A 10,908-nucleotide genomic window follows, 5' to 3' on the forward strand; every position below is an offset into this window, starting at 1 on the left:
TCATGAGGCAGGTACCCACAGGATGGTTTCAAGAACACAGAATGTTCCAAAAATAAAGTGTTCTGAAACAAACTCGAACCCAAAGAGCTTGTCAGATGTCAGCTGTCAACTCTGAAGGATCGGTTTTTATGATGAAATGCAGTTGAAACACGCGGACTGCTCTAAGTTTCTTTTCCCAGCACCTAGCATAACTTCCTTTTAATACCAAAAAGCCCAATCTTCTTCTGTTTTTCAGTAGGAGAATTCGTTGCTAGAGAAAACACCAAAACTTCTCTTCCTTCCCCAGACTCTCCTGTGTTGCCCACAGAGGGACGGCTGCTCCTCTCCCTCGAGGCTCCCCTTCAGGGTAGTCTCCTGGTTGACTCCTGCTCTGAGGAGTGTTTTCTACTCCTGTCTAAGCAGCTCTGGGATAATTTTCCAAGACAGGGCAACTCTCCCTCCTCCCCCCGACCCCCCAAGCCTTAGGATTTCAAAGATTGTGTCATTCTCTCCATATTTGTGTGTCTTTTCAGAAAAGGTCAAACAGCCCCAGAAGGGCTCTGGACTAGAGACTTCCAGGGGGCGTGTCACATAAAAGAACCAGTGTGTCCAGCACCCAGGACCTGGAAGCCAAGGGCTTGCCCACAGTGTGCAGGGAGCCTAGGGTGCCCCCTTCTCCTTGCTTTCCAGTTAGGAAAACCCCCACGTACCATCTCTTTTTAGCAGAATTGGGTAACAGAAACAGACTGCAGTGAAATTGTAATCATTGCACAAGACCTTGTTAACTTTTTTTTTTGCTTTGCTTTTTTTTTCTTTGGTTTGTTTTAAAGAAACTTCCCTTTACGATCCCTGAGTTGGTGCAGGCATCTCCGTGCCGAAGTTCAGATGGCATTCTCTACATGGGTAAGAGTTCCTGACGCTGATCCCTTTTGGAAGCGAATGCCACAATCTGGGAAGGTGGCGGGTCTGAGAGAGAGGAGATGTGTCTACTGTCACTACCCACCCTTCTGGGGAAGGCCTTTCTTGTCTCGATCGTGCTGGTTCAGGCCAGGATTAGCTGACCAATTACGAAAGGGTTCCCCCTGCCACCACACTTGGGAGCAGACCTAACACCATTAATATGGTTATTCATTTAACGAGCTTTTAGCTGCTGTGTTGACCTACCCCTGCGATTTACAGATTGCAACATACCCAGAAGCAACTGGATGAAATTTAAAGTGAATTACAATAGTCTGAGCCAAGAAAGGGAAGCCAGGCTTGCCTATTAATTATAGGGCTTTCTTAGTATTTCCTGCTATCAGAATATTGGATAAAAACAGCACTTAACAGCTTGCTTAGATAAGCCCCCTTCATACCTACAGGGGTCACGTCTTTCAAAGCATCAGATCAGCTGCTTTTCTTTGACCAGGTTGCCGCCAAAATGTCAATAAAAATGCATTTGTGACACAAAGGAGAGCTGTATTTATCTTGAAAGCATAGTAGTAATAATATCCTGTATTTATAAAGCAGCTTTCTTTCTGAGGAACTGAAAGTGCTTACGGCCTGTTCATGCCTTGGGAGCTTTTTATGTGTGTTTCTGGGTTTCAAGCACAGGCTCTGGCTGGATTTTAAGTCTTTGTCTAAGGAGACTGGGGCTCTTCTTTCCACACCTTCGGAATGAGGAAGCCCCTGGCCCAGGGATTCAGGGGAAGTGATCAACACAGGCTTTCTCTGTGCTCTAAGCTGTGCCCGGGCCCCTCTGAACATCTTCTCACCATCTGTAGTCACTGTTGTCTGGCTGATCTTCCCGCTCTGACCACCAATTCATCACTTAGGGTGCATTTAAAGTTGTGGCAGTTGCCCCGACCCATCCATTAAAGTGGTAGCTGGGTCACACAGACTGTCAACGGTCCTTATAGTAACCAGAAGGGCGCCCGGGCCAGACAGAAAGCGGTCCTGGCCACAGCAGTCGGGTGATATTTTGTCTCCATCTTCAGATCTTTTTCATATTAAGATTTGTCACTGGGAGTAGGAAGTTAGGATCCGTGGACGAGTTTCAGACATGCAGACTGGCATGTATGCTCCCTCTGTTAGAACTAGGCGTAACTTTAGCAGATTCACGTGCCCTGTGAGCTTGCTGGCATCTCGGTACTTGGCTTCCAAAAGTCCCTTGAAATAGCAAACATGGCCAATAAGCTAGGAAGAGACGAGTGAGCAGAGAGAAGGCTTGTCTTTGGAAGACAGACCTTAAAAAACGGAAACGTGCACATCGCACTGAAGGTGTTGACCTTCAGGCAGGAACTGTGTTTATCTTGACATCATAGTGGAAATAATACCCTGTATTGGGCTTCCCTGGTGGCTCAGTGGTAAAGAATCCGCCTCCAATGCAGGAGACACAGGTTCCATCCCTGATCCGGGAAGATCCCACCTGCCTCGGAGCAACAAATGCCAAGCACCACAACTATTAAGCCTGTGCTCTAGAGCCCGGGAGCTGCAACTGCTGAAGCCCATGTGCTCCAGAGCCCATGGTCTGCAGCGAGAGAAGCCTGTGCACTGCAACTAGAGAAAGCCTGCACGCAGCAATGAAGGCCCAGCACAGCCCAAAATAAATAAACGGATAACAAAATTATTAAAACAGTACGGAGTATTTATAAAACAGCTTTCTTAGGAACTTGCCATTACCGGGATGCCCTGGTGTATGTAACCATAGGTTTGAGTTTTCCTAATTGTGTTGTTTAGCTACGCTCTCCACCAGTTCATACCTTTTAGTCAGCTGACCGAGAGGAGGGGTGTAGCGTGTGGCTGGGGAGTCACTTACTGGTCAAGGCCGAGATCACTTTGGCCTCATTAGCACGTGGCTGCCACCAGCTCTAGTGCCCAGTCGCTAGTTAGATTATAACCCAGTGTCTGTAGGTCCTCTTTACATGAGGGCTCATGAGTAGGGATGTTGAGATGTGTGAATGATGGTTACCAGGGAGATGAGCCCCTGGGTGCATTTCTGGATTTATATAGATCCTAGTCTATGGGAAAAGGTTTGTCTTAACAGGCCAGATTTTTCATATTTAAGGCTACTCATCAGAGCAATAAAATCTGTAAATTGTTATGTTATTAGGCGTGAAGAAATTTTTATACCACGACTAGGTTATTAAGTTGTTAATAGGACCCAGTGGCCCAAGAAGCTTTATTATCTGCACATTACCATTAACCTGGTCACCCACAGAGGATCATAGAAGTGTCTTCAACATCGTGAGACTCTCAGGCCTGTTTCTCAGCTCAGAGAGCATCTTGGGCTGCTGGTTTGGCGGGGATATTTTTTTCCATGTTGGTTGAGTGTTAACCACCACATGTCCTTGTGGCCTTGCAGGTAAAAAGCAGGACATTTGGTACGTTATCGACCTCCTGACTGGGGAGAAGCAGCAGACCCTGTCATCAGCCTTTGCAGACAGCCTCTGCCCATCAACCTCTCTTCTGTATCTGGGGCGAACAGGTAAGAAGGAACCATTAAGCGTGTACAGCCTGCCTGATTTCGAACAATGACCTGAAATAGCAGGTCTATGGAGGATCACCTTGAATCTTTCTGAGGCCTCACAGGAGGGTCTTACAGCCTCAGCTTTGGTCTGACCTTAACCCTGAAGCCATTTTTTACTGGAAGCCCCTGAACCTGATTGTCACCCTAAGGCCTTTTTCTTTTAATTAATTAATTTATTTTGGCTGTGCTGGGTCTTTGCTGCAGTGTGTGGGCTTTCTCTAGTTGCAGCAGATGGGGGCTACTCTTCATTACAGTGAGGGCTTTGCTTAGTGCTGGTTTCTCTTGTTGGGGGGCACAGGCTCTAGGGTGCATCGGCTTCAGTAGTTCTGGTGCACAGGCTTAGTCGCCCTGCAGCACATGTGATATTAGTTCCCAGACCAGAGATCGAACCCGTGTCCCCTGGATTAGCAGGCAGATTCTTAACCACTGGACCACCTTCGAAGTCCTGCCCAAGGCCATTTTTTATGTTGAGAGTCTTTTCCAGCTGGAGCATCAGTCCTGGACTCTCTACATTTCCTCTACCTTCAACTTGAAAACAGAGTGGTTTCCTCTTTAGCTTATTGGCCTTGTGTCCTACCACACGCAGTTAAGAGAAACCATTGGCGTGTTCTGCATTCTGCCTAGAAATCTCCTTAGTCAGAGCCACAAGTTCATTAGTTGCTTAAATCTTTCTATTTTTCAAGGTACAGCAAGAAGTGGTCTTAACTAATAACTGTGTCACCACCACCTAACCTGGGTCATCGTTTTCAGCTTCCGTCAGCTGTTCCCTTTCCAGCTTCCGTCTGCCTCCCAGTCCCAAAGTCAGTGCCACATGTTTTATGGTTCTATTATGGCACCATCCCACACCTAGGTACCGATTTCTAATGTCCACTCTCGATTGCTGTATAGTAAACCACCCAAAAACTTAAGTGGCTTAGAACAACACCAGGACATTGCTCATGACTCGGGAGCCTTGAGTTCAAGGACACAGCATGGGCGGCCTGTCTGCTCCACAGGCTGTGGGCCGGGTTTGCGCATGCATTTGGGACTCCAGTCCTCCTCCCCGTGGCCCCTCTCTCCCTACATGGATGGCCTGGACTTTCTCGCGTGCCGTTTAGGGAGGATTCGTCTGCTGTAACTTAGGTGAGGTCAGCACCTCCGCTGCTGCGTGGCCCCTCCAGGTAACAGGCTGCTGTGTCCCACTCAGAGTACACCATCACCATGTACGACACCAAGACCCGCGAGCTGCGCTGGAACGCCACCTACTTTGACTACGCGGCCGCGCTGCCCGAGGACGGTGGGGACTACAGTGAGTAGACCGGCCCGCCTCCCTGGCACGGCGAGGTCAGGCGGGCACCTAGGGCCTGTGGGGAACGAGGGTTCCAGAAAACTGAATTTCCTTTTAAGACCTTCTTGGTCACCAGATTTTGGACTTTCCGTGGACTTGTAGTAGATACTTAAACAGTCAATGGGGTTTTGTTTGTTTGTTTTTGTGTGTGGCTGTACCACGTGGCTTGCAGGATCTTAGTTCCCCGACCAAGGATCAAACCCAGGCCCCCTGCAGTGAAAGTGTGGAGTTCTAGCTACTGGACCGCCAGGGAATTCCCTTTTATTTATCCATTTTGTAACAGCCAGTGTTGAAAGCAGGGGCCTGGGCGAGAAGTATGGAGGGAACCCAGGTAAAACAGTGGTAAGTTTACCCCGAGAGAAGGGAGGACACACTTCATGGGGTCCCTCTATGTCACAGGAGTTGACTACAAGCCCGTGGGAAGCAGAATTAAATGTCAGTTTGATATGAACAACCGCCTCCATAACTGTTGCTCATTCCCAAGTTATTTCTCTAGGAAACATTCCCCCAACTCAGATGAAAACTAAAAGCCGATTTTGCCACCTTAACACCGGTACCTGAAAGTCTGACAGATGTCCTCTGGGGTCTCGTGCGGGCAATGTCAGTGGTCAGCCCTGACTGTCCAGCTTGATTGGTAGCTGTGAAAGGATGGCTGTAAAATGCCACATTCACAGGATCTCCTCTGGTTCCCTTCTCTGCGCTATTTACTCCCACTCATTGTGTGTGTGTTATGTCAGTCACTCCGTCATGTCCAACCCTTGCAACCCCATGGACTGTCAGCTTCTCTGTCCATGGAGTTCTCCAGGCAAGAATACTAGAGTGGGTTGCCATTCCCTTCTCCAGGGGATTTGCCCGACCCAGGCATGGAACCTCCGTCTCCTGCACTGCGGAGAGATTCTTTACCATCTGAGCCACCAAGGAACCCCACTAATTGACTTGAATTACCAAGTGAAAAAAGAACACCGCCAAGTGAGAGGGTGACCCTGTTTCCCGTTTATAAACCAGGCAGCTCTCGCTGTCATAGAGCCTAAGCAGATTCATTGAAAGCCAGTAGAGTTGTTGGGAGGCATTCTGAGAACACTCCAGAAGGCCTGTTTCCTCTGGTCAGGTGACTGCAGCTTGGCAAGAGCACGGAGGATGTGGTTGCAAGCTGAGGTGAGACTTGACGTGCTGTGTTTATCTGATCCATACAGAGATGTCCCACTTTGTGTCCAATGGCGATGGGCTGGTGGTGACGGTGGACAGCGAGTCTGGGGACGTCCTGTGGATCCAAAACTATGCTTCCCCCGTGGTGGCCTTTTACATCTGGCAGCGCGAGGGCCTGCGGAAGGTGATGCACATCAACGTCGCCGTGGAGACCCTGCGCTACCTGACCTTCATGTCGGGGGAGGTGGGGCGCATCACCAAGTGGAAGTACCCGTTCCCCAAGGAGACGGAGGCCAAGAGCAAGCTGACGTGAGTCCAGGACTCGGGGCGGAGAGGGGGAACCCGTGTCCCTGGCGTTCTGGTCCTGCAGCCGTGCGCTGTACCAGGCACTGGGTGCCAGGGCGTGGGCAGACACTCCTGAAGCCATGAGAAATACAAACAGCCAAGGACAGCTGTTCAGAAACCTCAGAATCTTAAGGGGGCACCCCTGGATGCTTCCGATTCTCAAATATCAAATAAACTGAAATTATGGGTGCTTAGTCACTCAGTCCCCTCCAACTCTTTGCGACCCCATGGCCTGTAGCCCACCAGCTTCCTCTGTCCATGGGATTTCCCGGGCAGGAATACTGGAGTGGGTTGCCATTTCCTTCTCCAGGGGGGTCTTCCCAACCCAGGGATTGAACGCGCATCTCCTGTATCTCCTGCATTGCAAGCAGATTCTTTACCCGCTGAGCCACTGGGGAAGCCAAAATTATGGAAGGATATAGGAAAGAGACTGCCAGTGTAACTGCAGTACAATTAAATCTATCTCTAGTGGTGGGAATACGGGAGAGGTTATTTATTTTTTAGCTTTCTGTATTTTCCAAAAATTTTTTGTAAGTTGTATTTGCTTTAAAAACCAGGAAAAACGTATTAGGGTATGTGTGTGTCTAAGACTCAGGCCCGTTTCTCCACCCCTGCCTGTGAACAGCCTGTAACCTGGTCACTTAGCCTTGCTGAGCCTCAGTTTCCTATTTTGCCGAGCCGTGGAGATCAGTGAGCATGAAATGTTCTCTGAATTCATAGCACTGTTCAGATAAGATATTTGTTGAGAGAGGTTTAGAGAATTTAGTGGGTGACCCACCCCCTGGCCCAAGACTGGCTCTGGATAGTAACCCTGTTTAGCAGGGTCTGGACGTGCAGCCTCGTGTTTTCACACTCATGACGACCACAGACAAAAGCCAGGTCCCCTCGCCGCCTCAGTGCCCCTGACAGGGACAGACCACCCACCAGAAGTCTCACCCAGTTGGAATCTCCTGTGCACCCTCTTTGCTTCAGGCATTCAGATAAGACTTTTCTCCAAGCTTCTGTAGAACCTCTAGAATCTTTAGGCGTCCGCAAGCCATCATGGTGAGGATTCTGGTGGCCCATCAGTCATCAAAGCATGCTGGCTGGGTCATCTTAGAGGCTGTGGGGTGGCTGTATGCGTTCCAGCCTTCAGTCTCTCCCATGTGATCACTGCTCAGGGTCCCTTCTGAGGACAGAAGCGGGGATGGGCCGGTGCAGACCCGCCACCTGCAAATGAGGAAACCCGGGCTGCAGGCAGGTGGCCCGTCAAAGGCATCAGTGACATCAGGGCTTGTGGTCCCGCTCTCCTCGGGCCCAGGGCAGTCCCCTTGCCTCTCACCCTCTCCACGCTCAGAGCTCGGGGGTTCATGCGCTTCTTCCTGGGGATGATAGTCAGGGCTGTGACTCTCTCCAGAAAGCCCCCTTTGGTGGGTCCAGAGATTAAATGACAGTGGACGGCATGTATCTGTTTGTCTCCTAGGCCCACCCTGTATGTGGGGAAATACTCCACCAGCCTCTATGCTTCCCCCTCAATGGTGCATGAGGGCGTCGCCGTTGTGGTAAGTCCACTCTGGGGCTGGCGGGTGGGACTCACGGAGGCACCCTCAAAGCACTCCTGTCCCATTTCAGCAAAGAACAGCTGAATGATATACCAGCATCCTGTTACGGACACAAGACACACATCCTAAATCCTCGGAGATAATTTGTGCACATACTGCGTTCTACCTCATGAGCAGAGTCTTGTGACTAAGGCAGCCTCCTGGGCCTGGGAAGCCCCGGTTGCTCCCCTTGGCTTTTGGATTCAAGTCTAGACTCCCCAGCTGGGGTTCAGGTCCCCCGCAGGCCAGCCCCACGGTGCCCACCCACCCCACAGCTGGTGTCACTGTGGGCTGCACTGTCCCTCTCCTCCCTGAGTGCCAAGAGTTCCCTGTCCGTCTTTCTCAGCCCTTGTTCAGGCTGCGCCTCACACTTGGATTGTACTCCTGTCTTCCCTTTTCCTCCTCAAATCCTGGGCATCCTTTGGTGACTGGTGCAGCCTCCTCCAGCCTTGCCAGGTCGCCTCAAGCACCCCGTCTCTGAGAGTCTGAGGCATCACTGTCCGGGCTGCTGTTTTGGTCCTTACGGTGTTTGAGCTGTTTGGTTGGCATCTCCTATCTTCCCAGTGAGTCTGTCAGCTGCTCAGAGCAGGGCCTGCCAGGGTCCAGTGGTGCCCGAGCCAGCACTGGGCTCGCAGCTGGAACATTCGAACCCCGGTCACTTGTACCATCTGTGAATTCCATCACTTATATCTGCTTCTCACAGTAGCCTCGTGGAATTCCACGCACACCCTTCCTGTTTCCCTGTTCCCAGATTTAAAGAGATGTCCACATTTCAAAAGATGTCCAAGGAACTTCCCTGGCATCCCAGTGGTTAAGACTCCACACTTCCCCTGCAGGGAAACAGGTTTGATCCCTGGCCCAGGAACTAAGATCCCACATGCCGCACAGTGTGGCATAAATAAGTAAATAAAAAGACAGCCAAATTTTAAAAGACATCAGGGCAGCGTTGTCACATCCTGGGGGAAGGGCTGCTCCTGCCCCATCTTGGGGCCTTTGAGTCCCGCTCTGCCTTCCCAGAGTTGGTGACGGACAGGGAAGCCTGGCGTGCTGCAGTCCATGGGGTCACAAAGTCGGATACGACTGAGCGGCTGAACTGAACTGCCTTCCCAACCAGCCCTGCACAGGGATACTGCTGTCCCAGCGGCCACCCCAGCCTCACTCCGGTCTGTCTTCACAGCCCCGGGGCAGCACCCTTCCTTTGCTGGAAGGCCCCCAGACCGACGGTGTCACCATCGGGGACAAAGGGGAGTGTGTGATCACGCCCAGCACGGACCTGAAGTTCGACCCAGGACTCAAAGGCAAGAGCAAGCTCAACTACCTGCGGAACTACTGGCTGCTCATCGGTGAGTCAGCTCCTCGGGTGCCGGCGACGGCCTACTGCCCCCTTGTGGCCGAGAGACGACATTACCAGTCACGGCCCTCAGCTCTGTGCTCGGAGACTGTCCACGTTGGTTTTTCAGACCGTGGACTGTTTTACCCCCAAGGAAAACAAAACAGGCTAGCTGTATTACCAAGTCAATTCTCAGAAATCATTTGACTAATGTTCCTAAACTCCAGTACTAAATATTGCAAGCTCTGTGCAGTGATCTGACACGTGTTAGATGTCTGTGCCAGGCACTTTCGAATATTTCCTTATTTCCCACAAATGACCCCTTTGCAAGGTCGGCACCCTTGTTATATCCAGTTAAGAGTTAAGGAAGCAGGCATCCTCTGTGGAAGAATTCACTTGGGAGTTGGTGTGGGCGAGCCGGGGGGCTTGGAGAGGACAGAGTTGAAGACCCAGGAGGGCCTGAGGGTGGAAAAGAGTCAGAGGCCCAGGAGCCGCAGCAGGCAGAAGTCCCGGGGGTGTGTGCGATGGTCCCTTTCCCCTTCTCTTCCATTTCTGCTGCCATCCCTGCTGGCCCCCAGGCTGGAGGCCCCTGTGAGTCAGTGCGACCGAGGGAGGCAGAGGTGACAGGAGCTGTTGGCGAGCATCCCAAGTAATTAGAGCAAGACGGAGTTTTCTTAATCAGATTTGCCCTTCCTGTGTGGCGTCTACTCCCCGATTCTGCCGACTCCAAGCCCCAGAGCGGGTGCAGTACAGGGGCTGATGAACTTTCTCCCCATCATTCTCTCCCAGTGCTCGTGCAGACAGGGGCCAGGGCAGAGAGAGGTCAGACCTGGGGCACCGGGAAAGGGAGGTGGAGCCGCCTAGGAGCCTGCAGACCTGGGAGGCAGCCAGGCGGTGGCATCTGGATGGGGGATTACTCTAGTTACTTGGGACGCTCGCCAGAGACACAGCTTCTGTCACCTCTGCCTTCATCGGTCACACTCACTGCCTTTGGGTGTCATCTCTCCCTTTACACACCAAGGGGGCGCGTAACTGGGCATCACAGAGAGGAAGCTAGATGTCCTGGAGCCCCATGGGTCCCTTTGCCGTCGTCCAGGCCTTGTTGTTCCTTGTTCATCCTGACTCTTTGTTCCATTCTTCTTCTGGTTATTATTTTTACCAAATAATGGGCATCAGATCAGATCAGATAAGTCACTCAGTCGTGTCCGACTCTCTGTGACCCCATGAATCGCAGCACGCCAGGCCTCCCTGTCCATCACCAACTCCCGGAGTTCACTCAGACTCACGTCCATCGAGTCAGTGATGCCATCCAGCCATCTCATCCTCTGGCGTCCCCTTCTCCTCCTGCCCCCAATCCCTCCCAGCATCAGAGTCTTTTCCAATGAGTCAGCTCTTCGCATGAGGTGGCCAAAGTACTGGAGTTTCAGCTTTAGCATCATTCCTTCCAAAGAAATCCCAGGGCTGATCTCCTGCAGAATGGACTGGTTGGATCTCCTTGCAGTCCAAGGGACTCTCAAGAGTCTTCTCCAACACCACAGTTCAAAAGCATCAATTCTTCGGCACTCAGCCTTCTTCACAGTCCAACTCTCACATCCATACATGACCACAGGAAAAACCATAGCCTTGACTAGACGAACCTTTGTTGGCAAAGTAATATCTCTGCTTTTGAATATGCTATCTAGGTAGATCGGAA

The 10,908-nt window shown here is 51.2% G+C and overlaps 1 protein-coding gene across 1 annotated transcript in view; it reads left to right on the forward strand.

Annotated features, from left to right (window-relative positions):
- Positions 1 to 10,908, forward strand: part of ERN1 (endoplasmic reticulum to nucleus signaling 1) — an 82,643-nt gene that overhangs the window by 48,997 nt on the left and 22,738 nt on the right. Inside the window, exons 5-10 of the mRNA XM_010856418.1 lie at positions 810 to 882; positions 3,323 to 3,445; positions 4,674 to 4,775; positions 6,008 to 6,269; positions 7,768 to 7,846; positions 9,063 to 9,228. Coding sequence (XP_010854720.1) covers positions 810 to 882; positions 3,323 to 3,445; positions 4,674 to 4,775; positions 6,008 to 6,269; positions 7,768 to 7,846; positions 9,063 to 9,228 — 805 coding nt within the window. The remainder of the gene's footprint in view (positions 1 to 809; positions 883 to 3,322; positions 3,446 to 4,673; positions 4,776 to 6,007; positions 6,270 to 7,767; positions 7,847 to 9,062; positions 9,229 to 10,908) is intronic.

Source organism: Bison bison, unplaced genomic scaffold (genome assembly GCF_000754665.1).
Source record: "Bison bison bison isolate TAMUID 2011002044 unplaced genomic scaffold, Bison_UMD1.0 scf7180017864371, whole genome shotgun sequence".
Taxonomy (NCBI): Eukaryota; Metazoa; Chordata; class Mammalia; order Artiodactyla; family Bovidae; genus Bison; species Bison bison.